General features: G+C 39.4%; 1 protein-coding gene across 1 annotated transcript in view; it reads left to right on the top strand.

Moving 5' to 3' along the window:
* Positions 1-27628, top strand: part of LOC149145505 (protein SABRE-like) — a 366058-nt gene that overhangs the window by 162019 nt on the left and 176411 nt on the right. The window contains 2 exon segments of the mRNA XM_089452896.1: positions 13726-14076; positions 14827-14945. Coding sequence (XP_089309022.1) covers positions 13726-14076; positions 14827-14945 — 470 coding nt within the window.

Here is a 27628-nt window from a genome sequence, read left to right as displayed (position 1 = left end):
TGGAAGGCCAGAATCTTATCAGTGCTTGACATGAATGGTGTCATTGTCAAGAACTTCGCCTTGAAGGTTATAGCTCTCCCAGTCGACCCCAATGATAACGACAAGTACGAAGAGGCGATGGCGAGGGCCAAGTGCATTATCCTTGACAGGGTCAAGGATCGTATGGTACCACATATAGCCGAGAAGGAAACGACAGTTGAGATGTGGGAGGCTCTCAAGAACCTGTACCAGCATACTTGTGTGCAGAAAAGAATGCTACTCGAGAACCAGATGAGGTCGTATTAGATGAAGAAGGGTCAATCGATTGACACCTTCTTCGGAGGACTGAATGAGATTCGAGACCAGTTGACTGCTATAGGAGCAACACTGGATCAAGAGCTTATGGTGAGGACAACCCTAAATGTTGTCTCAAAAGATTGGGAAGTGTTTGTCCAGATTATCCTGGGCAGAGGGACTCTCCTACCTTGGGACGAGATGTGGGCAACTCTTCGCCGGGAAGAGATCAGACGACAGTCGAAGACAAGTAGCAGCAGCAAAGGGATCAAAGTTCAGCAGGAGGAGGATGTGGCCCTAGCATCAGAGGGAAAGCAGGAGAAGCAGAAGAAGGAAAATCTCTCCAAGATCAAGTGCTTCCACTGTGGGGAGATGGGTCATTATGCGACCCAGTGCCCAAGGAAGAAGATTAAGGGAGAGTCTTGTGAGAAGAAGGTAGCGCGAGCAAGGGTAGAGAAGGATGTTTTGACAGATGATGACTGTGCCATGAGTGCACATGCGCCACCTGAGCGGAAGTGGGGATACATTGAGTTGTAGTCAGGTGGACTACAGTTGATGAGGGGCAGGATCCTTGAGGTACCAAGCCTCTTGGATTAGACCTTGCTACGGGAGCCCCGACAAGGAGTAGTCGGATTGGCTGGGTGGGTAGAGACGAATGTGGATGTAGCGGCAGAGAGAGCTACAGTGCAGGAGTCCCAAGAGAACGCAGAGCTAGCAAGCTGCAGCAGTGTGAGAGGCACAAGAGTGTTGCACCAGTGCAGAATGGCACAAAGAGATGTGCAACGGTGCGAGATGCAGGGAGTTGTTGCAGCAGCGCAGAGGTCAGAGGGGGAGCACTTGTCAGCGACAGAGGGAGCTTCAGCATCAGAGGGTGTTTTTAGCCCAACAGGGAGGTCAGTTGGGAGATCAGTTACTTACTTCTCAGTCACTGAGTTGCAATGCAGCAGTGGGTAGCACGATGCAACATGATGAGAGGAGGTGCAGCGCGGATGCAGTGCTGGGAGAAAGGACCAGCAGCACCACGAATGTAGAGGGAGCTGTCGTACAGATGCAGTAGTGGCAGTGGCACAACCATGGGCAGCAGTACAGGAGGTAGTAGTGCAGAGGATGTTGGGCAGGAAGGCCTAGCATCAGCACAAGTACCGATGCTTGATGATCAGAGTAATACTCAGTGAGGAGTATTGCTAGAGCACAATCCTCGCTAAGAGGGATTGTTGATTTGGGGAAGCATCGGATGTGCTCTAGCCACGAAATTTGGTGGAGAGGTTGGGGCAAACGAGATCTCCAATACCCAGAAAGGGTTTGGGAAGATTCTAAACAGATCAAGAGATATGAAAATAATTAATATTTTAATGGAGTCCCTAAGTCTTAGGGAAAATAAAATATTAATGTGTATTAATATGAGTCTATGTTAGAGTGGTCCAAAAGACATGGATCAAGCCAGATCTAATCTTAGCCATTGATTAGGGACTTAATCTTGGCCTTTGAAATGTCAACAAGAAAAGTATAAGAGGAGGCTTGAGGGTCACTTGGAGAACACACCAGATGATCAATCATTCTATTCTCTAGAGCGGGGTTTGCTAAGAGAGATAGAATCAATGATTAGGAGAGCAACTGAGGGGCATTGAGTACAAGGGAACAATGAAGGCAGAGATTGTGTCGGGAGAGCAGCGCAACAACCAAGGAGAATGACACAGAGCTAGCAAGGGCTCATGCAGGGCCACGCAGAGTCAGCCAAGTGCTACACAGAGCATCGGAGGGGCTAGCGCAGTTGACACAAAGGCTCCCAGAGCTGACGCAGGGCCTCCTGGGGTTGATGCAGGCCTAGAAAGGTTGACGCAGGGCTAGCGTGAGACAGTGAGGGGCTGAAGCAATTCAGATTGGGTAGATGATGGGGTTGCAGGAGCAGTTTTGTGTTGAGGAGCTGCCGAAAGTGTTTTCCGAGGTTTCTGCCAGGAGATTTCTCTCAAACTGTGAGGTATAGCTACTAAGGAAATTATCTGTTGGGTAGGCCAGTTACGACACCCAGATTGTACTATGATATTGCTTAATAAGAAAACCCTCAGATAGCTGCAACGGTTTTCCCGGATTGGGTTTTTCCAGGGACATTGGTCCAAAAATAATGGTGTCATGTGGTGTGTTTGTTCTTGTTTCTTTTAGTTTCTGATTTGTAATATTTTGAGCATGCACAGGTGTTTATTTCCAGTATTTACTTTGTAAATAACTTGTTAAAGGAAAAATAACAAGTAGTTAGGAATAAATCAAAAAAAGTGCATGAAGGGTTTCTAAACTAAGGAAAATTAGAAACTTCAACAATAATGGATATATTCATGAGCCTACTTTGATCATATGTTGCCTTCTATCTATATTCTAAAGCTGTGTGTTTGGAAACATGAATGAAAATCTTTAAAATTATGTTTTTTATAAAAAATTATTTAATGTATTTTTTACAACGGCTGAGTCATTGAAATCGAGCCGACCGAGTTGATACTGAGTCGGAGTCGGAGTTGGAGTCGACCCTCGACCAAGCCGGAGTCGGAGTTTTAAAACATTGGTTACAACATACACTTTTTCATGCTTTATATGGTGCTTCTTACATCCAATATGTCTTGTGTTCCTCCCTTTTATAAGATTGCCATCAACTTCAGGAGAATTTGCTGTTGTGATCAGATTTTCTTTGGGGCCTTTGTTATCAGTCCTTGACTTGTTTTTTCCAACCGTCTGTTCCATGTTTGTGCAATCCCTCTGGTTTGAGGGTGAGGTTCCAATGTGACTTCAACTGGCATGTCATGTGTAGGCCTAATGATCTTTTTCCTTAGTGTAGATTCGGGAACAAAATATTTAATCTTTAGAGAAGATGATCTCATCTTCTACTTTGTACCTATCATCATGGATGAGTCTGTCCAGCAATTTGCAAACAAACTTATTTTTGGAGTACTCTACTAAGAGGTGAGCTCTTTAATCTCTCAAGAATGTGCATATGTCATGTTCAACGTTCTCTTTGCATCCCAGCTGATAAGGTTGTAAGCTGTTACTTGATGATTTGGGGCTTGTACTCGTACAAGTTTCCATGCAAATTACTTCACCCTACTTAGGTATGACTTCCATTTGCTTGGCTGTTACAACTCGGGGGCCATCATTGGTCTTGCGTCTTGGTACTACCGTGCTGCCATTTGTCTTGGAATTCCATTTCCATTGCTTGGTAGGTAATTATGAATCTTCCTAGCAAGTACAACCATTGTACTTCCAACACCACATTAGGATCAACCACTTCTATCACAAAAAAAGCATCAGTGAGTGTATACTTACCTAATGTGATGCTCAAACATAAAATTATCTATGTGCATGTCATATTATACCCATTAGCTACCCTCACTTCGAAACCTTCAAATTCCTTGGTAGGGATGCCTCTACTTACCATCACGTCTGCATCAATGAAGTTGTGTGTTATTCCACCATCAATCAATGCTATGATTCATTGTCCTTGTGTGACACCCTTGATTTTGAAGGTGTGATATTTAGGGACTCCTGAGAGAGTGGCGATAGTACCTCTATCAATTCTTGGACGTCGCTTCTTGTCTCGCTTAGCCTTTAACAAGGATGGTGCTTCTTCGAGGATGCTAGGCTTCTTGCTTGGTGCTTATGTTGTATCATTTCCATTGTCGCTATTGAAATTACTTTGATAAAGTGAATCTTTCTCTTTAACAAACGTCGGTGACCAGGTCCCATGGCTGTTTGCAAGTGAAATAGAGCTTCTTTCTTCTAAGTTCGTTTTGAGCTTCTTCATCATACTGATTCCTCTTGGCTTTGTTCTTCTTGGATGTGCTCATGTCCTTGTCTTTTGGATGGATTTGTGGTATGGGTGGAGTCTTCACTTTTGGTGCTGCACCTCCATATCCAAAGTCTTAGTGATGACCTCCTGCAATGTGGTTGGTTTGAAAGCCTTGACCCATCTGTGCAATGGTTCAGCTAGACCTTCTACAAAAAGCATGACCAACCTCTTCTTTGAGATGTTTGTCACCATGCCTATTGTCCATTCAAATTCTACAATGAAAGCCTCTAGTGTTCTAGTCTATTTGAGTGAAGTCTGTTTGAAAGATCCTTCCGATGAAAACATTCTATTAACCTTTAGGTGAAGTCCATATAAGAGGTTATGCTAGAGTGCCCTCAGGTGACCAGGCCATGGTACCACCATTCATGTGCCTCAACTTCCAAGTGTAATGTGGGAAATTTGAGAACGTCTGCTTCCTGCTTGGGATTAAGTTAGAAATAGGTATCCAACTTTTATACCCAGGCCCTTACTGAGCATTTTGAGGGTCCATCAAAGGAGGGGATGTGTAGCTTGCCTACCTTGCACATCAGATCCTGATTATGTTGTCCCTTAGGTTTATGCTTGTATTTGATGTTGCGATACTCTTGGAAAGACATGTCAACTCGTGTATTTTCCTCCAGTGTTGTATACTCTCGAAGGTATTCATCAAAGAGTCCATCCTATTCTGCTGCTCCTTGGGTTGTCAGTGGCTGGCTATTTCAAAATTGAGGCAATCAGGGCTTATGATTATTTCTGTGGATTGCCCCGACATTAAAATGAGCAAAAGTATTGAAGGGGTTGGGATTATGGCCATCGCTCTCTTCAATAGTAGTTCTGTTACCAACATTCCAACCATTAGCAACATTGTCACTTAGATTGTTTATAGTTTGGTTGAGCTATGTCATTTGCTGTTATTCCTAGGGCATCTGCTGCTTTTTTGTCTGCCCATGGATTAGCAAATGCAAGAGTTCATTAGTATCTGATCCTCCCCATCCTTCCGTATCCCCCATGGTTGTATTGCATTTAATTCTTTTCTTTCTGACTATAGCGTTACTTGTATCTCTTGGAAGCATACAAGGCTCATGGCTTCACAAGCTGGTAGGAAGCATAACTTTGATACCACTATAATGTGCCAAGGGGATCTTTACCCTTAGGGCTTTATCTTTGACTAGGGCTTTCGATAACTTAGAGAAGACTATACATCAACAATACCATTCGTTCATTCATGTAGCAGTAGGTGTACATGAATATTATAAAACTTTCAACAACAATATGATCAAACCTAGTAAAATAGGGTTGACTGTGAAAATTCGCTTGAAATCCAACAACTGGAAAATTATTCTTCTAATTGATTAATTATTAAGTAGTTTATTTGTTATGACAGAACGAATATTCACGCTGCAATTTCTTCACAAATAAAACATTGCGGAAAATAAAATACTGGAAACTGAGAAATATAGAGCACACACACAGAAGTATGACATAGCTATTTTTGGACAAATGTCCCCGTAAAAACCCAATGCGGGAAAACGGGTGCAGCAGATGAGGGTTTTATTATTATGCAGCAGTGAAAATCTGAGTACAATTTGGATGCCCAAAACGGGCAATCCTTAGCAAGATGATTTGACAAAAAATAATTAGAGAGAAAAATTCCCACTCCACGAGCAATCCCAACACTTGGCTCCCTTTGAAAACTAGTTGTCCAACCCTTGTGCAGGCCCTTCTGTGTTGCTTCTATGCAGACACTCACACGTGTGGCTAGAATCCCTCTCTGATCAAACTTCCCGCCTGTCTCTGCTGCTGGAAGTGACTCTCTGGGCCTCTGGAAGACATTCTCGGCCTATGGAAGTTGAATTGACCTCCCTCTCAGCTAAATCGAATTGCTCTGTTCAAGCTCCTATGCAGCCCCTGCACAACCCCTGCAGAACCTCACTGTGGAATACTCCTGTCACTTGCTGCTGCCTCTCTGGAATTGGAAATCCTCCTCTAGACACACTGCCTCTACCCCTCACTGTCTTTTGTTTACCCTCTTTGGCTCGGACTCTCTGCTCCTGAATCAATGCAACTAGGAAGCTCAATCTTTGCCAAGGAACTCGACCTCCAATGTGTTCTTCTCCAACCCCATTGACTTCCTCTTATAATCTCTTGTTGGATCACCAACGACCATGATTAAGTCCTCATCAGCGACTTAGATTAATTATGAGTCGATCCATGTGAGTTTCTAGAGAATTCTCACATTTCTCAATTAATTCCCATTAATTAATCGATTTCCCTATGTTAGACTTAGGCATTTTTTAATTATCAATCAATTAATTTAATTGAGATGTCTCTAGGTGGAATTTCTAGAAGTGATTTCTGGGTTCTGGAGATCTCATGTGTTTTAGTCTCTCCACAAAGTTTGAGACTAGAGCACTTGTCCGATGTTACAAAAACTAACATTGACCCCTAGTGAACAATAGATTCATCTAATAATTCACTGATATTGTACTGTCAATATGCAATAGATCCATGTTCTCATTGTAATTCACTCTAGTCTATTCAATTATGAGATTACTATATTAATTAACAAATTACTATCTAATTATGGCTTATCTGAGCTACGTCCGAGTTTCGACATATTGTTCTATTATAATAGAGTGTTGGTTATTGCTTATGACAACCCCCTTCTGGTCTAGCTTATGCTGTTCGTGAGATCACAAACTCTTGAACTTGGTATACATTGTCTTGTAAATAACTCTCGGTTATCTTGCTTACCTCAGGAGAGAAGGTCAAACTTAGATGAGGCCAAATTGCTTAAGGCCTGTTGTAACGAACACGGTTGGTATACTCAGAGGAATGCTTTGATACCAATGTAACGAACAAAGTTCGCAATACACAATAGATTACTTTAGAAGATCTAAAATTCATAAACATCCATGATTGGACAATAATATGTTATAAAAGAATATTTGAATACAAGTGAGATGATTGAGTTAAAAATGACGGTCTGCTTTATATACCTAGGCAGGTACCCTTTCATGAATGGTCATGTCCTTAGGGACATGCCTCTTGATTAACTAATTACTATTTAATTAACTATTCCTTATTATTATTATATTTATATTTTATTCATAACATTGCCTTCCTCTTCAAAAATCTTTGTTCTCAAAGCTTATTGTTGACAAGGCGTATCATCTGTTTCTTTTTCTTTTAATCTTTTCGCATCTTTCGGAACTCTTCAAATTCTTGGAGTTGTCATCTTCATTGATACAAGATGATAGGATCTTTTAAGAGATAAACAAAATTGTCACACTGAGAAGGGATCTGACCATCCTAAATCAATCTTCTGTGGAATCTTGTGGTTACTGAAAACTTGAGATGGATTTTTATCACAAGATTGAATTATGGTGACATCGACGTTCTTGGGAACATAAGTCACTTGTTTATGGTTGAGATATTTGCTTTTATAATTTGGATGGCGATAAGGAGTTCTTGTGATGTGATCTCTCAATTTGTTTGTGGTAATTTCGTGGTTTATTGAAGGAATCTGATTTCATTCAGGTACAAAAGTTGTTTGGTCAATTACGAAACCTTCACTTGAAATTTCCATTGCTTGAACTGCAACACCTGAGTACATCTTCACTTCAACTGGTTTATCCTTTTCTTGAATTGTGATATTGACTGGATCGATATTCGTTCCCTTATCTTCAACTTGGACTATTACGACTGGGGATTTCAATACTTCTTCTTGAGTAAGTTGTTCTAACTTGTCTTTTAGCGACTTTTTGTCACTTTTAAGCTTCTTTATTTGCATAAGAAGGTTTTGATTATGATTCCTTAGACGTGAAAGTTCTTCGTTTTCTGAATTGTTGACTTTAGCTTTAATATCGTTCTCTTCATCTTTTAAAATTTTGATTTGTTCTAATAAATTTTTATTAAGGTTCTTTAAACGTAAATTTTCCTCTTCTTGTTCGGATAGGTGCTTTTTTAGTTCCTTCTTTGTGACCTTAGAATTCTTGACTTGTGCAATTAATTTTTCAACGTGGTCCTTAAGGCGAGAAATCTCTTCGTCCTTTTCCATTACTTCTTTGTAATGCATATCCACGAGATCTTCATATTCTTGTTGTAATGCTTTCTTGTTTTGTCTAAGTTAGGTTATTTTGTCTTTCTCTTGATGTTCCAATTGCACTTTCTCGGTACACTGGATTACAGCGTAGTGTAGGAGTGATGACGGGCGTTCAACTTGCAATTTGGATTCCATTTTCTTTGTTTCCTTATTAAAATCTGCATGTTGTCACTTAAATATTGCCATTAATTGTTCTATATCTCTTGCGATTGATTGTTTTTGTCGATCCCTTAGATATTCAATTGAGGTAAAATTTTTGTAACATTTTCTGCCAACCACATTTTGATTTTGGAATGACTCTTGACAATTAGAATATCCCTCTGAACAAAAGAAGATTTTGAAAAAAAACCACTGCTTCTTGTGGACACCATCTTTTTGTGTTTTCTTCACTTATTTTATCGAGTATTTGGCCACATGGATTTTTAGTCACACTAATAATAACCCTTCAAAACTTTAATAATAAATCTGTAATAATTCCTTCTCCTTTAAAAAACTTCAATTTCTTTTTCACCTTTTGTTTTTAATAATACTTGCCCTTTTATTTCCTAATATTAAATTACTCAAAGCCTTTATAAATAAGCTCAATACTCTCATCTCTTTTAGTGGAACCTTTCCTCCTTATATTTCAAAAAACCCTTCTTTTATTATCATAATAATTTAATTATTATAATAATTTTCCTTGTATTATGTTGCACTTTTTAAAATATATAGAGGTATTTTTATTTACTCTCCTCTTTATTAAAAAATACCTTTTTGAATTTTTCTCCTCTAACGTGTAATTTTTATACTTCAAATGAACTTAATGAAGTAATTTAATTCTCTCTTTAAAAGTTAATACTCTTAAAAAGTCTCTTTATGTAATCTCCTTTAACTTATCTTAAACCACTCATAATTTTCTTATACTTTTTAGAGGTTGATTTTCTTCAAACTTTGCAAGGATTTAATTGCAATAACTCTTCCTTTCACGATCTCAATTGGGTGTAGTGTGACTTGGATTATTTGGACCCTCCAAATAAGTACCCTTTGTCATAGGTTAATATGTCGTTGGTATCAACCTACGACAGTGGTCTGATGCTGCGACAGTTGGATGTGGGATGGTAGCAAGGGATAATGTCATGACGATGGTTGGATGTGGCGTTTGAACTTTGAACCTTGTAGTCACTTGCAACGATAATAGCATAAAACAAAAATGAGTTCTATGGAGGCAACAAATAAGATGGTGGGTCCTGTGCAGTGGCAATAGTGTAAAACAATAATGACTTCTGTGGAGACAACGGATTTGCACTTTGACAATGGCAGATTTGCATGGTGGGGCTCTAGCGACATATCATAGTTGTGATAACACTGGTCGCCGAGGTATAACAGGGTGAGGGTTGACGAGAGGTCAACGACGACAGGCAGGTAAGTATATATATATATATATATATATATATATATATATATTTTAAAGTCATCTTTGAGTTTTTCAAAATATTTTTTCCTTTGTATTTCGTTTTTTTTTCTTCGAAATATATATATTTTTTATAATATTTCTTTTATCTTGATTTTTGTTTTTTTTAATATATCTATATCTATATATATATTCTTTAATTTAATTTTGATTTTATTTTAATATAATAGTTTTTTTTTCGTATTTGATTTTTTTTTTTAATATATGTATATATTTTTCTCTTTTCTTAATTTTTTTTTAAATGGCCAAAGGCCTGAGGATAAAACCTGCAAAATGGAGAAGCTCCACACTGTATGGCGAAATGCTTCAACGACGACAAGGTTGAAGAATTTCGACGGCCAAAGATTTGGATCGGAGAACGCGACTCTAATACCAATGTAACGAACAAGGTTCGTATACTCAGAGTAATGCTCTGATACCAATGTAATGAACAAAGTTTGTATACGCAATAGACTACTTCAGAAGATCTGAAATATATAAACATCCATGATAGGACAATAATATATTATAAAAGAATATTTGAATACAAGTGAGATGATTGAGTTACAAATGAGGGTCTGCTTTATATACCTAGGCAGGTACCCTTTCATGAATGGTCATGTCCTTAGGGACATGCCTCTTGATTAACTAATTACTATTTAATGAACTATTCCTTATTATTATTATATTTATATTTTATTCACAACACATGCCTTGATCATTACCGACAAAACTCCTGTTTGTTGAAAGAGGAATCTTGTTGTCCTGGTTAGGTTTGTGGAGCTTCATAGGGGGGGCCTCCATAACCTTTTCTTGTGTCAATCGAATAAACTAGGGTTCAAATGCACCATGGAGAATCACACTGAGTAGCTGTGGCCCTGTGGCTACAACTGCGACCCTGCTCTGTTACAGGTGGGTGCCAAATAAGGTTTTCACTTATGCTTCTCCCATAATTCTTCAACTTGTTCGCTGTCTTAGATAGTAGTTGCAAAAAACAGAGAATACCTTCAACCAACAACCCAACATTTTTTTTTCTTGCAATCCAGAACATATCCAAGCTGCTACTGAGCGAATAGATTGTGCAAGAACAAAGAAAAGAGGTGTCTAGGTAGGGTGTGATCAACTCCACTGAAACTAGACAAGATTAGCTAGGGTGGGATCACCTCCACTGAAACTAATAAAGAAGAATGGGCCTTAAAACCCTCAGAGCCTCAGGCTCAAGGAAAACAAAGACAATTCAATCCAATTTGATGACGAAAAGTGATTCTTCTCTCCTTTATTTGTAGATTTCCTCATTGGGTTTTCTCAAATGTGAGGTGTTGCAAGTGCAACCCCTAATTTGGGCTTTTGCCCTAGTTACCCCAAAATTTACCCAATGTTGCCTCGAACATTGGATAGTTGGGTTTTCCCCTTGATCAATGACTATAGCCTACTGGGTTGAATAGGCTACTTCGTCCTTCTGTGGGCAATTAATCAATACCAGATATTACAAATTTGTAATGCTCAAAAGTTCAAAATCAAATTAGTGTTGTTCTCTTGAATTTAAAACGAAATTGTATGAAAGTAATCACTGCATACTCTCGCTGTGTATGTGCTGATAGAGAGCCTGCATATTTATATATAGAATTCACTAGTGCTAACAATGCACAAGACCTTAACTCTAGGCATATGAAATAAATCACCCAACGTGCATGCATTGGGCTTCTAGGAATCTATGGCTTCACTGGAGAAGAACTAACCATGCAAAGTATGCTACTCTATCTTTGGGGATCAATGCTCGGTTATAAAATTGGAAATACATTTAATTAAAGCACTTTTCCTAAAAATGGAAAAATATAGCAAAAATTGAAGAGCAACTTCTAAATTTGATCTAAACATAGTATTCAAAACTGGCCGGTTTGAATCATAAACCGATCAAACCGCCTGGTTCATTAGCAAAGGCCACCTAACTAGTTGAAAAACCAGGTTAACTCGCCCTCCTTCCTACCAGTTTTTTGGTCAAACCGGGCATAATTCTACCGGTTTATGATGGAACAGGGCGGTCTTCCCATAAACCAGCCGGTTCTGTCATTAACCGGGCTGTTTATTGCCAAACTGGCTGTGGACCCCGCATAAGGCTGTTTCACATTGTTTCAAGTGGTTTTTAAGGAAAGTAGGGGCTGTTTCCCTCCAAAACAGCTCCTCCAAGCCTTTAGAAGGATGTTTCCCCTCTCATTTGCCTTACACATCTCATTTAGAGTTTTTGTGAGCTTCATTGTGAGCTTGGAGAGTGTTGAGTTGTTGGTGGAGTAGTGGAACAACAGAGAGTTTGGGCTGAGTAGTAGCCACCATGCTTCCGAAAGCCAAGGATACCGCATGGGCTCATTGTGATATGATTGATGGCAAAATGATCTGCATATATTGCCAAAAATCTATTAAAGGAGGGGGTATTAACAGGTTCAATCAACACTTGGCTGAGATAGGAGGCCATGTAAAGCCATGTAGAGCACTAAATGAAGTAATAGGGCATATTAGGGCAGAAATAAGTTTCATAGTCAAGTCACTCAAACAACAAAGAATTTTGTGGCTCGAGCAGTTGAAAAGTTTGAGAATTGAGACTCAACAAACTGTGTTTGATCATGATGAGAAGTGATAATGTTGATCACTGATATGTAGACTTGTAGTTGGCCTGTGGCTCCACAAGTTGTAGCATTGTTTTTGGACTCTAGAGGCCCATTTAGAGCGTCATTGATTATGCATTTTGTTGTTGATATGTATTGCACTTGGTGCCATTTTGATATAGTCACCTTTACATGGTATATTGATGAGCGAACTTTGCATATTTTGTCTCTATTGGTTTAGAATCATGGTTTTAAATCTTAAAAATAGCTTTTTTTCATTAAAAATTAATTATTTCATGTATTTTTTTAAAACTGGTTCATTGAGATCTAACCAGTTGCAGTTTGACCGGATCGGGTTTGAAACCCGGTTTATTAGGTGGACTAGTCCGGTCACCGGTTCTGGTTTTGAATACTAAGGAACTAAAGCTAATCCATTGATGATGGACAGCAAACTTATCTCTAAGAAACTGAGGTTGGCACATGCATGTGCTCTCTAACTCCTCCAATATTGCATCACTCTAATATAATCACTCATGCACCCTCGCTGCTTTAGTGCTCCTGGGCGTGAAGACTTTATTAGGTCTAACTTTTATTGAGCTGAATTGGACTGTGTTGAATGTTTGCACTTGGTCTCCTGTATTTCCAGAGTGGCCTTCTTAATTCTTCCTCATGTCTATATCTTGTGCCACCCCTTTCTATGATAAATCTTATTGTTCCTAGTTTTTCAAAGGAACTACAAAACAAACCCTAGGTCTACTAGATGGACTTGTGTTAACACAGTAGAATTTGTCTCAGCACCAGCAAATGTAAGAATGAATATAAATAGTGGGAGGGGGCACTTTTGTAGAGAGATTGACATGGAACAACACTATGCTAGCTCCAAACCGCTAACCTGTGTCCGAACAGTGTGCGAGTTCTTAACAGAAATGCCTGAGTTTGTTTATTATATTTTTCATTTATGCTGTTGGTCAATGCTCAAGTTAAGTTACAATGGGCTAAGGTAAAAGTTAAGGAGCTGCAATTTTCTTGTAAGTGAAAAAAGTTGGTGGATCTTTTAATTCTTAAAATGTCAATATAAATATTTGATGAAACCTTTCTATTTGTTTTAAATATTTAAGGATTTTATATATTTTGTAGAAAACTGTGGCATATTTTTCATGTAAAATAATTTGTTCCTTCAGAAGTTGTAAAATTAGCCAAAGCTTTCCTGCAACCGGGCACCTAATCAGTCCTTTTTTGGTGCTGTCAGCCCTGGGCATCCCAAGACATGCTTTGGGCATCCCCAGTTTTGGCAGGGGATTGCCCAGGGTTGTGGGGAACATCCTTGCTGTCCCCTGCCTACAGGGGTGTTCCCATTCAATTATGCTTCTTATGGATCATTTTGGTGTACTAAACTTAAAATTAGAATAGATTGCTTTGGTATAATATATACTATCAAGGATGTGATGTTCTCAACTTCTTTATGGAAAATGAACTAAGTGCAGTGAGCTTATTGTTGGATTTGTAGGGTAGATTCTTACTTGCTGCAGCGAGTGGACGTGTCTTGGCCCGCTCCTTATATTCTGTGGTACATGTTGGATTTGAAATGATTGAGCAAGTGTCAGGAGGCATGCACATTCCTGGATTTGAGCCTGAAGTGACATGGAAGCGTCGGGAACTTTCAGTGATGTTAGAGCATGTGCAAGCTCATGTTGCTCCTACAGATGTTGACCCGGATGCTGGCTTGCAGTGGCTTCATAAAATTCCAAGAAGTTCTCCCAAGGTTAAGCGTTCGGGTGCATTGCTAGAGCGTGTGTTTATACCATGTACAATGTATTTTCGGTACACACGGCACAAAGGAGCAACAGCTGACTTAAAGGTAATGTTTCATTGAGTTACTGCATTGGTACGCTTTTGGAGTCTATGATAAGATGCAAACAGAGGTGCAGTTTCTTTTGGTATATTCTTATAATAAGGTTGGTTATTTACGTTGTGAAAATGTGAGTCCAAGAAAAAAGTTGCGTCCATTCTTTTATTTTCTATTTTTTTATAACTTAAACACGATGTATACATACTTTGGAATTGCGATTGATGGTGAAGAAAGACTTGAATACAGTAGGAGGATGATATTCCAAGATGTTTTTTTTCCCGAAAAACATGTGGCTGATAGAATTAATTTAACACCTTTTTTTTTCAAATTTCAACATTTTATTGCTGTTGTGATGGGAATTATTTGTTATGAAACTGAAACATTTCATGTGTCATGTGATTTCACTACCAAAATATGATATGAAGTTATAAACTTACATTCTGAGAGGTTAGGTTTTAGGATGAACCTGTGCTGGTTTTATTTGGTGGCTTCATATGATACATGCCTGCATTTTTTTTTAGATTTTGAATGTAAGTGGACCGTTATTGTATGCGAGGGAAACATTATGATACATTTATGTCTGAACCATTCAAGACATTTTATCGAAAATTTAGAATTACTGTGTTGGTTTCTGACATTCCCAGATGCTGTCTTCTTGCTGTTTTGTTAGAAGCACAGTGTCCATGTACTCCATGGAATGTGAAGTGTTTCTGCCTGTATGCATAGCTTAAATATTTTCTCTCTGCATTGATATTGCAGGTGAAGCCTTTAAAAGAGCTCTCATTCAATTCTCCGAACATAACAGCCACGATGACATCTCGCCAATTTCAGGTCATGGTGGATATTCTAAGCAACCTGCTGTTTGCAAGGCTTCCAAAGTAAGTACTTGGAATTAGCATTGATTTACTATGTCATTGTTGACTTGGTGCTCAACTTAAGATATCTAATCTTTCATTTTATTAAATGATAATGCTTCTGAGTATTTATTCAAGCTGTCTGTTGCTAGGATTGAACATGGCAGGCTATTAGTTAAGTTCTCTTTGAAGTTGTCGTGTTTGTGACAGGTCCAGGAAATTCTTCACTTTCCTTTCTTCTTAGACAAAAGGAAATACTCATATGAAGCTATTAAATGCTGCTTGTGTTTATATTCCACTGAGTTCATATAGATGCAAATGCTGTGAAGTTTGAACATGCTTTTCTATAGGACTTGTTTGTATATAGATCCTTGGAACTCAATAATAGCATGCTGTTTTATAAGATAAATTGTGATTATATGTGATTTATAGCTCAATTGCATTAATTATATTAATAATTTAATGGAGGGCTGTGTATCTTAGCATACTCATCTCCCTTTGATATCATATAAGAAAGTCTTCTTGACTCCCTATCAATCATCATTGTATCATTCAATCACTAATAAATTTGGGCTGGTCCCTTTTCTTAGGCATGCTTCCGTGACTATTGCAAGGCATGCCACAGATTCTGCTGGTGGCAGTAACTTCCCTTGGCCGGTGTTTAATCACTTCTATTGGCTGGTAACCATTTATTCCTAACCAACTATTCAGAGACTGAGAAGCTTTAAGCATATAAAACTGTTTAACAGAATTGAGAAAAACAGTAATCAGCTGAGGAAACAATGTTAGTGAACTTTTAACACAGTTCAGAATAGCATTCTTTGCTTTCTCTAATCTTAACTGACTGTTATAGAATCAGAGTTTAAGATGACTAAACACAGAAACTGTATTACTTGATAATAACCACATGAATTACCACTACAGATGCCAGAGGCAAAAACCGTAAATAAGCTGTAAGATGGTTGTGAATTATCCCATGGCAATTCGCATGTGTTTTAGCTGCATGGAATTTTTTATTATTGCAGAAATAAAATTACAAAATGTGCCCAGCAACAGATTCAGCTGAGAACAAATAAGACATTACATATACCACAATCAGTTTCAACACCATTTTGCTGAATGGAGTCACTTGTCAACTGTCTGGGAATAAGATGAGATTAGATAATTTTATTAATGTCTGACAAGTGGCCACAGGTCCACAAAAGGTGGACAATGGGGCTGAAGAGTACAACCAGTACGAATATAATGCGGGAGTGCAACTCCTAGAAAATGCTGAAAATAATAGGAAGAAGGAAGCCTACACAAGTATAACATCAAAACACACGTATAAAACCGTGACAAAGATATGGTGATACAAAATATTGAATGAGTTTGTCCAAGACTGGAAAGGTGGGCAACTAAAGAACCTTTCAAGAGAGAGAGAGAGAGATCAGATGATGAGGCCAATGATGTCAAGGTCTCTTGAGTCTAATGGTCGAGGGCAAAGGGGGTGAACTTGTTACTGACTCGCTGTTGGAGTTCTCTGGAACCATCAGGGGAGGCGGGGGGGTCTGGCTGTATGATCCCTGGGGGGATGTACAAGCGAGGAATACTCCTAGCATGCAAGGTCAAAAGAAGGAAGCTTCAAATGGATCTCTGGCTACTCCTCTAGAATTTGGAGGTAGTCTAACAAGCAGGAGATTCTCTACTCTGAATCCATCTGCAGCTGATCTCTCTTATGCTCTGAGAATGTGTGGCTTGATGTATGCTATGATGCTTCTGAGTTGGCCTTGATAATATTGGTTGGTCTCTGATAGGGAGACGCTAATGAAAAATGCGCGGTCTCACATTTCTGCTGTCTGGTGCTATTTAGAATTCTGCTCTCCTAGATTGGGAGGTTGAGAAACCCGAGGTCTCACCGTTCTGCTATCTAGTGCACTTTGGAACTCTAGCTGCTGCTTGAGGCTTCGTTTGATGGATCAATAGGGAGGTATGAGGTGATTAGCTTGGTCATCCTAGGATGGGGCATGGTGTGTAGGAGCTGAGATTTGTAGTTTTAGATCTCTTTGAAGAAGAAGGATACGCATCTTTGATCTTGGTATCAGAAGAAATTAGAGAGGGAACCCCCTTGAGTCCTTGTAGAGGCGGTGATAGTGTCGTTTGGTCTCATAGTATGGGGGGCAACTAAAAATGAGGCACATCTCTGTATTTGGCTCCCGATGATGATGCATTTGGCACATCCTGTGAACTCATGGTATATGGTGATTTGTCTCTATGCAGAGTTGATGGGAGTCGACCCAAACCTATCCCAAAGGGATCCTTAGAGAGTGCATCCAATGCTTGCATGTTTTTAAAGGGGTGAAAGATAATGCCACCTCGCAACTCCTAAAAGTGCTCTAAGAAGGACATCTTCAAGTTGAAGCTCATTAGAGATGAGGTCAGGTGACCTGAATATACAATTTATAGATATCCTCTCTTATAGATTGATTTATTACCTTGTCTACCTGACAAGAGTTTGCTTAGTCCATCAAGGGAGAATCTGAATTGGGGGGGGGTTTCTATGGGGAGATAGTAATCGATTGGAGAAGCCAAGATGCCTCTGAGCACCAACCTCGTGCATTGCTTGAGAGAGTATCTGGAGTAAGAGCCTCTGAAGAGCAAAGTATATGGTAGGGGTACCTCTTCTCTTGGTGGCAAAGTCTTTGAGAGATGGAGCTTGTTAGGGGAAGAGACTAGGTGGAAAACAACCTTGAGGCGGAAAGAGTGTGTTATCCCTCAATTTAGTAGGGGTCCTAGGATGGGTTCCAAAGGGAATACTACTAGATCAAGTGGCAACAATGGGACAAGGAGCCATTGTCACCTTAGTCGATGCCCCTTGCTCTTTACGGACTTTCATTGATGGGAGGAGTCCCTATATAAGGAAATCACTAGGAATGACGAGTTAATGATAGGATAGGTAGTGATTTCAAAAGAGAGACTCAAATAATAGGGCTTGCTTGCTTTAGAAGCAAGATAAAGGGCTCTCTAAGAAATGCTCAAGGGATGCCTGGACCTAGGGATTAGAGGTATTCCTTAATGAGGGATGCCCTAGACCTAAGATTCCTCTTAGAAACAAGGTTTCTAAGTGGCCTTGCGAGATAAGGAATGATAGAGATGCGAAACCACAAAGAAGCCCAAGAGCACCCAAACAAGACCTAGGGTTTCAGGTGAATCTTCAAACAAAAGGTCTAGGCCAAGTAAGGGAGAAGAAGGGACCAACAATAGATGAACTTCCTTTGATTTTTATAACGAAAGGATCCCTTAGAATGCCGCTAACCTAGAAGGGCCAAGAACCATACGGTTTTAGACCTAGAGCCTGGTGTATCTCACAAACTGATCGTGGGATCGACCTCAAATTTAGCGGGCATGTGGAGGACACCCCTGCGCAGTCCCTAGCCAACTTGCTGAGCAAGATGATGGCTCTATTAGGTTTTGTTGGATGCCCTACCTAGGTTGTCTAGGGTTAGGCAGAAAAATTGTGGAGAGAAGGAAAATTTAGGGTGATCACCAAGGACTTGAGACCAGTGCCTAGCCAATTGCGGAGAATGGAGTCAAAGTGATTTTGATTTAGGGTTTTTTCTCTTCCAAGGAGCCTAGTTGCAACTTCGCATGCCCTAGAGAAGCAACTACAAGGTCACAACAAGGATTTATACTTCGACTTGCCAATTAATGGAGTTTCAAGGTGTAAAGAGTTAACCCACCCCTAGGAATAGTTCGATCTTCTTGCAAAGATGAATAACATATGCAACGAGCCAAGATTACCAAGTGTTTATGAATTTCACATCAATAATTAGGGCACAACAATAACCATAGCATAGCATTCCATACTAAACATGAAAAATTTCGGATAAAGAGCACTTACAAGACAAGAAGATTATATCCATCCATTAGAATTGCAAGAATGAAGCTCCAAGACAAGATAACAATTATCCAAACATCAAAATGCATCAAATAATCTCCAATTCGTCCAACCATAGTAGGTTCAAGTTCTTTTCTCCAAAGAGATACAAATCCCAGTGATGATGACAGGTGAAATGATCCTTTCTCATATTTATACACTCCTCTAAGGAGTTCGAATGGCTAAATTAGGCCTAATAATGCCCCTACAATAAAAATAAAGTGCAAAATAACCTCCTTTTGGTGACAAGCCCACCAAATAGCTCCATAGTCTGAAAAATAAGCCTCTCAAAAGGGCCGAAATGATAGACAAGTAGCTAAGAGGTCCTTTGGGAGGCCAAATGAAGTCCAACATGTGCCAACATGAATACAAGGGCCAAAAAATAGTGATGAAGGGGATGGCCCCTTGATCTCCAAGCAAATGACATGTGGTGCCCTTGAATGACTGTGGGGGCACAAAATCATCCTCATGGGTCTCCAATGGAATCGAACATGCATGTATCACATCGGTATAGGCCAGAACAGTGATGCAGGCCCTTCCTTTGTCTCCCATGGTGAGACGCAACCCCATTTGGTCGCTAGATCAACTGTCAAGTGTGTGGTGCAAGAGTGTATCCGATTGGGCAAGGTGGTCCAGGTGCATCATCATCATCAAATAAGTGCGATACGACCGAGCAATGAATGGTGCTGAAGGATCCCATGGTATGGCTATTTGCTCTCTCTGCTATAGTGGAGGCCCATGGCTCTCAAGGCACACCTTATAAATGCCAATATGACCCTCTGGAGGGCTTAGACCCTGTATAGGGAGACCAAATCCCAAGATGAAGAGCCACCTGCAATCCTGCATAAGATCCAATGCGTCTCCTCACCTTCCAGTGCAACAAATCATTAGTGTAATGAGCAAATGAGCTTACGAGTCATGGAACCAAGTGGGCACTTCATAGTGCCATGCCCTTCCATAATGGGCTTTAGATTGTACAAGTGTCTCCAAATTCAAGAAGGAGGTTAATCAAAGACCCTAATAAGTGGTTTCAACCTCTAAGGGAGTGACAGGTCCATGGTACATCTGTCATATGGCAAGTATCATGTGATATAATGATGGAACAAAGTGGGGCATCAGGGGAAGGCTACAAGCCACATACCATGGCACAAGGGTAGCTATAACGAGGGAGGCCCACACTCGGGTGTATAGATGTAGGAGGGAGCAACCGTGGTACATGAGTTACATCGACCTTTATTTTTCCACCCTTTTTCATATGGTTTTTGCCTTTTATTGATTTTTCATTTATAATTGCTTGGGGCTCTAGGGGATGAGAACATGATGCAAATCATATAACAATGAATACCCCCTTTAAGATTGGGTAGTTCATTGCCCACTAGGGGTTGGGACAATCATGGGTTTCTTAGTGATTCGGGGGGGCAATATAAGGGCCCTAGGAACCAGGGTGATGGCCATGATGATAGGTGTAGAGCTCATGTTCGCTTTTGCCCATGTGCTAATTTTGTATGTCCCACAATCTTTTGCATTTTATGGTGCATTTCCTATTGAGAGGCCAAATTATGTTTTTTATTTTTATTTTTTCTAATCTCTAATTTTTTAATTTTTACAGTTGAATCAAACTCCAGGGCATTGTTCCAGGCTTGACCCAAAGTGCGGACAACGGGGGGGGGGTGTAACTCCTTGTGGATCTAATGGACAAATGTGGACCCATATGGGTAATATGTGAAAATGGGTGATAGTGAGCAGAGGGGAGCGATGTATGTGATGTTGGGAAGTGGGACCACACAACCAAAATCAAGGTTTCCGATGTAGTGCCACTCCTAAAGCTATTAGCCAATAGAGGAGATCCCATGGAACTAGATACAAGTTTAACCATCAAGTTGGACAAGGGGACGTGAGTATAGACAAAGTCCATTCTTTTCGCTAAATCCCTCCACTAATCCATGCCCATAAGTGTCCATAAGTAAGCAAATATACCCAACTACATAATAAAAGCCATACCTTTGGGGTTGGAAGGCCCACCTTCAAACATACGATCATAACAAATGGGCGAGGGTGCATAATAGCTGGCTCAGGCAGTGGAGATGGTGGTACAACGAGCTATCTGGGGGTTGCAAGGGGCTGCTGGTTGTCGGCTGAAGACAATCTAGGAGAAAAATTTCTCCTATGGGTGTCACCCACAGGTGGTGGGTAACAGGGTGGATGCCAAAATCTACATGAATTATGCGATGCAAAACTGTTCGCTTGCAGTGGATGATGTCCATGAGAAGCAAGGTTTGTACTCTCTCTAGCCTAGTCTAGTTTGTCTGCAAAGGTGTGGTCCCTAGATCTCAAATCCGTAGAGAAATTGTGGGTTTGATGGTTGGATCCTTGAGATAAAGTTTGGTCGAGATGTTTTGAAATTGCAGTTGGAAGCATTGTCTCTCGATGAGAGCTAGATAAACATACCCTTTATTGAGTCGGGGCTAGAGGGCATATCATAGACCAAAATGAGGCCCCTTGAATTGTACTCACAGGTAAGTGTAAGATGTGGTGACTTCAATTTTTGTCCTATGGTGGTAGAAATGTAAGTTTGTAAGAGAACCCTTCGATGTGTTGAAGATTAAAATCTTGGTTTTACTCAAGGTGACCGTCAACTATTTAGGTTCACAGAAATTGGACAATGCGTCAATTTATCTTTGTAAGCCAATAAGACCAAGTCATTGGTGAATAGGAGCATTGAAATCAACACCTAATGCAGAAGACAACCATCCCCCTCTTGGGTATGCTCACGGAGGAAGGACTCTAGCTCATTGATATGGATCCCAAAGAGGGTCGGTGAGAGGGGGTACCCCTGTTTTACCCCAATGTTACTCTAGATGAAGTAAAAAATGTCATGTGCCAACCTTTGGCATCACAAAACTGACTCATATAGCCTCATGATGGTTTCCAATAAGGTCGCAAATATGTTTATCTTATGGAGTCTCTGGAATAATGGCTCCCTAGGGACTATTTCAAACGCTTTCCAAAAGTCGACAAAACCGCTGTAAACCTTTGAAGAGCAACACGAACCTCCTCAATAATGGCTGAGTGTGAAGATGTGATCAATCGTTTGGTAGTGGGAGCATAGACCTACTTGTCCCTAGATGACAACTCTCCAACTCGTCAGAAAGCTACATTGATATGTAACTGGTGTGAGATATCAAGAACATAGGGTGAACATTAAAATTATTAGTGATGTTGCCTGCCCACTGTTGCCATATTAGAAACTTTTACTTTGTATGAACTTTGGAATTGGTTGCTTCTTCAAATGTGCTTGTCAAGAGCCACCTCTTCAGAAAGCAATAGTTAGTCACAAATCAGGGAGCAAATAAATATGCTAGGATTCATTGCTAAGTTTGTTGAGTGTTTGGCCACTGCTTATCTTGCTACAAGCCAAAGGTAGTCACTTGAAAAACAAAAAGAAGCTAGGCTTCACAGCCACCGATCTGCCACATCCACTGCAAACAAAACTTGAGCTATTTAGTTCGACAACCGCCATTGGGAACTTGTCTTGCATGAAAGATTCAAGTCAAATAAATTATAAAGTTGAGATATGGAAGATCACTCTTGTTTGAAAGGTGTATTATTTACAAAGTATATTAGTTCCATATTGTAAAGATATATGATTATAAAATATAAGGCTAGATTACACTCACACACATACATGTATATATCTGTATAGTTCTTCCCAATTTTGGAAATATGTCATATATTAAGAAGAAAATATTTACAACAAAGGTGAAAATAAAAGCGAAAGGGTATATACATTGGAGTCTTATATGCTTGCTCTTAGAGGTACTAAAGCTTCAATAAAATTTGAGTTAGTAATGCATCTAACTCTTTGGCATCCTTAATTAAAAGATAGCCTTTGGTAGACAATTGCATACATACCTCTTCTCAACAAGAGTGATAAAAATGTGATCTCATCAGAAAACACATATTTGCACCATAACTTGTAGATGGTAAATAAAGTAGTAATAGAAGGATAGTTCCAATTGCCTAGGAAGGGATAAAGTACTATGTGTCGAGGGTCATCAAACAACATGGCTCGCTAATGAAGTTGACCGTGAAACAGAAATGAGTGCCAATCCGGAACATATTTCTAGAATGTATTTCATGGTGTCTGGGCGACTGCAACAGAGGCAAAGACCATCCATTTACTCATTTTTAACAAGGTGTGCTAGCGATGGCTGTCCTTGGTAAATAACTAGACAATAAAAACTTAGGGCTTATAACTGAGTGAGAATAACCAAACATTGTGGAACTGGTGAATCTACCAATCTTTTGGGTCGAAAGATGTCTACTTAGCTATCAAAATAGGAGTTAGTAAAGAATATATTATTGTTGAAACTGCTTCTTGAATTTTCAATTCCATTCCCACCGAAGACAACCTTGCATGCTCTTATTCAACTTATACTGCTCTTCAGGAGGAGTCACTTCACAATATTTTTCATTTTTGATAATTGGTTTGTTAGAGGACACCAAGGCATTATGATATCTAGTCCCTAGTCACAAAATCCCAAAAGACTTCCAAAAAGAATATTCCTTTCTTGCATGAAATATGGGACACTTGGAAATACATCAAACTTGATGTACCCAACTCTAGAGAAGTTCCATTTGACAAAAGGGGCAAGAAACTTCCAAGCCTCCTAGATGCTCTTACAAATGATTTTGCTGGAAACCTTATGCAGGTGTAGTGAAGAGTTTATATTGGCTATCACATAACCCCAAGGAAGCCTCAGATTGATAGTAATTGCTGGGTAGACTAGAACCAATAACAAAGGAGGATTTTCTATGGATTGGAACCTTCAAAAATTTTGACTATCTGCTAAAATATGTCTATGAATCTCATTGCCAATAATGTTGAGTCCATCTTCCAACTTATTCGTAGTACACACTTCCCAAGGAACCATAAGAAGTCCTTTCTCATTGCCATACTTGGACCAAAGAAAAAACATGGGGATTTATTTCGATATCTTGAATTGAGCCCTACTTGAAAGTGTTAATTTTTCTTGAAACTCTACAACTACTTAGATGAATTTATTGAAAATCATGACAACTAAAAACTAAAACCAAGTTTAACTTTCACCAAGATACAAAGTTTCTTAACATTCAACATGCAACGGAAAATAGTGTAGATAAAAACACATGCACACACAAATTTGACATTAGTATTTTACCCAGGAAACCTAAAATGGAAAACTTGCTTTCTTTGTTGTGGGCTTTTACTAATTGTTCTTCGAGCAAATAGATCTTTTACAAATTAACTATGCTGCTACTGTAGCCAACAAATAGCCTCTGAGAAATTAATCTCAGCTCCACAATTGCTCTCGGCCTTTCCTAGATCACTGCTCTAGCATTGCCTCTAGATCTCAACTTGCACACACAATCGTTTCTTGTTGAAACTAGGCTCGACTCATACTCTTCAAATTTTGATCTTCACTCCTCAACCAATGTGCTCTGCCAACAATAAAGAATCATCAATTTTTGTGCCTTCGTCCTTCTCTTGCCTTAATAGACTTTCGATCCATGCAAGGATGTCAAGTTCGAATCACTATTCACACTAGTGCAATAAGTTGCTTTTGCCAGTTAACTAGAACAAGTCTTAGTTATGCTAGGACTAGTTCTCAGTTAACTGGCTTGAGTTGCTCCTTGCTTTTCTCTAGTTGTGAATTGAGTTAACTGAGGACTTAACTCGTCCTCCCTTTACATGTCTTTGAAGTTTTAACTTGGCCTAACTGAACTTGTCTCTGCCACCTCATCTTGTAGTCTAGCTGAAGAAGACTCCAATGAACTGAAGCTCCAACATTGTGCATGCAATCTATTGATGACCATTCTAGTGAGCTGGAAATCAACTCATCACACTGAAGTATCTCATGAATTCACATTCATACTAGAGAAAGACAATTTGAATTCTTTACTGGCTAAGGCACAAGCCAAAAGACCTTCCTTTGCTACATTTTCAACATAAAACCAAAAAAAACATAGGAAATGTGCAAAGCTTGAAGAATGCATGAAACTACTACACGATTTATTGCAAAGGAAAGATCCTTGTACTGCGAAATGAGAAGCTTGTCTTGAAGTCCTTTTAGAGTCTAGTTCAACATATCAACTATTAAACGATTGTTGCCAAACATTACCCCAAGTTCGACACAATTCCATAGCGACAAGATTCAAGTTGGTGGATCATCAAGTCCAACCAACCAATAGTTGTTATTTTGTTCGCTAACCACCAAACCATAAGCATTGCAAAATATGTCCAAGTAATCCTTAGTAATTGCCATTGAGTTTTGCTCCAACGACACTGATAGAAGAGAGTCATCAACAAAATGGTGATTAACTATTTCAAAGTTCGTATGTTGAAGGAAACCTATAGTACAAGGCTGTACTAGGCTCATTTCCATACCAAAACATGTGTGATATGGTGTTGAAACATTTTTCTTGCCCTAGTAATGTGTCCCACTTGTGGGAATTGTGTTTCGTAAGGATGAAAATGTGTTTTTAGGCCATACTTGAGTTTGTATGGTGACTTTCCCACACAATTTTTTTAGCATTACCATTAATTGTTTTAGGATGTTTGGGAGTGGTTCCAACTTCCAACCTCATTAGACTTCATATGGAGAAAGTAGAATTTCATATCCCATTTAAAATTTAATAGACTTTAAAGTTTTCAATATTTTAGGTTTGTCGGGATTGCAATATTTTCGTTGTTTCCTATCATGTGTGAGGGTAAGGTATTGACATGTAATTAAGAGCACCAAGCCCTTTATGTACTCGTAGACATTAAAGTTTTCAAGATTTTAGGTTTTTCGGGATTGCAATGTTTTCGTTGTTTCCTATCATGTGCAAGGGTAAGGGATTGCCATGTAATTAGGAGCACCAAGCCTTTTATATACTTGGATGTTGGTGGTGTTGATTGTTGAATTCCTCTATTATGGCCTTAACAAAAGTGTTCAATGCTTTCTTCGTAAGTTTCAATATAATATGGTATTTATAAAACAACAATATATGTGTGTGTGTGTGTGTGTGTGTGTACAATGTTCCACCAAGGTTCCAGGACGAGGGGGCAAGGGAGCGAGGATACGCGGGAGCAACCTATGTAGAAGCTCCCTACCAATTTTTAGAAAACGTGGGGGGACGTCAGGGTCTTAAAAACTTATAAATATAAAATATAATTTATAAATTGAGTCCACTATGACAATTGGGTTTGAATTGAAAAGCTACAAAGCATGATCATTGATATGACTATCATTATCTAATATCATATAAATTTAAAATTTTAATTTATAATCATACATCATACATTATGATTAAAGTTTAAAACATGTTGATGTTACACTTCCTACTATGAACATTGAATACTGAACAATGAACATTGACATAAAATTATAAAAGTCAAGTCTGATACATCAAGAGTCAAAATTTTATAGAGTCAGAATAACATAAGAACATCAACATATCAAAAGATAAATGAGCATAATTTTGCTCAAGCCTCAAGGTAATGCCCCGCTAGTCACTGGATCCAGCTGTTGCATGAATAAATCAGGATTAACCATATCACCATCTGAATCTGAATCACTAGCATTCTCAAACATGCTAAGTGGCACACCAACCAACCCCATCTGTCTCTCATCAAGTCTCTCCTCCATATCTACCTGTGCATCATCCTCCGGATCAACATCCCATCGTGTTGTTGGTCCCTTCAAATACTCAGGTGTCTTCCTATGCTCAAGACATAAGGAACTGTGCACAACAACTAACTTCTCCGCTCTTTTAGAGGTAAGCTTGTTCCTCTTGATAGAGTGGATGAAGCTATATGTGGACCAATTCCTCTCTGCTGCAAAGGAACTAGGAACGTCTTGTGAATGGAATGAGGGGCCAGGGCGAATAATGAATTAAATTTATAAAAAAACGAATTGAAACCCTAAAGTATTAAAACTAATGTTAAATTTTAGTTATATACAAAAGTTTATTTGAAAAAATTGGGCCCCACGACCCCCCATGAACCCCCACGACCCCCTTTTCTGAAACGACCCCTTGGCACGTCCCCCTGCGTACCTTGTTTTTTGGGAGCGTGGGGAAACGACCCCTTCTCATCCCCAAGTCCCTGGAGCAGGGGGAGCTAGGAAACTAGACCCCTGGGGGGGGGGGGGGCGCGGCGAGTCCCTGTGGAACACTGTATATATATATATATGTGTGTGTGTGTGTGTATTATGTATATATGTGTTTATGTATGTATGGATGTTGAGTGAGTGTTTAGTGAAGAGACCTGTTGATTCAATAAAGGGAAATGAACTAATGAGTTGTTAGGTCAAGTTAATCATTCCCCAGAGAGAGCGACAAAGGGACTGGATATAATATCACATTATATTGACACTTTGAAAGAGAGCATTATGAATAAATGAGCAAGAACATTAAAATGACAAGAAATGTTCTGTCATCACTTATATTGGGATCATCAACAATAGTATTGCACTTTGCCTATTGTCTAGTGTTTGCCTCTACCTTCATCTTATAGGGACATTAATCAACACTATCTTATTTAGATGAAACTGCTTAATCCTTTGATCCTGATTCCTTGCTGACTCTAATAAGTTAAGGCACTTACTAAAACATATAAATAATGGGGAAGTCTATAGCCTTGTCTAATTGCGCAATGTAGAGGGATTCAATAAGTTAGGTTGTTGTTCTCTGAAACAAAATTGAAGAATTGGATAAGATGGTATTCAACATGGCAACAAAATTGTGGAGAACCAAGGCTGTAAAGCAC

This window comes from Pinus tabuliformis, chromosome X (genome assembly GCF_031772625.1).
Source record: "Pinus tabuliformis cultivar Carrire ecotype Pingquan chromosome X, CPIR1, whole genome shotgun sequence".
Lineage (NCBI taxonomy): Eukaryota > Viridiplantae > Streptophyta > Pinopsida > Pinales > Pinaceae > Pinus > Pinus tabuliformis.
This window is presented reverse-complemented; position numbering and strand designations above follow the sequence as displayed.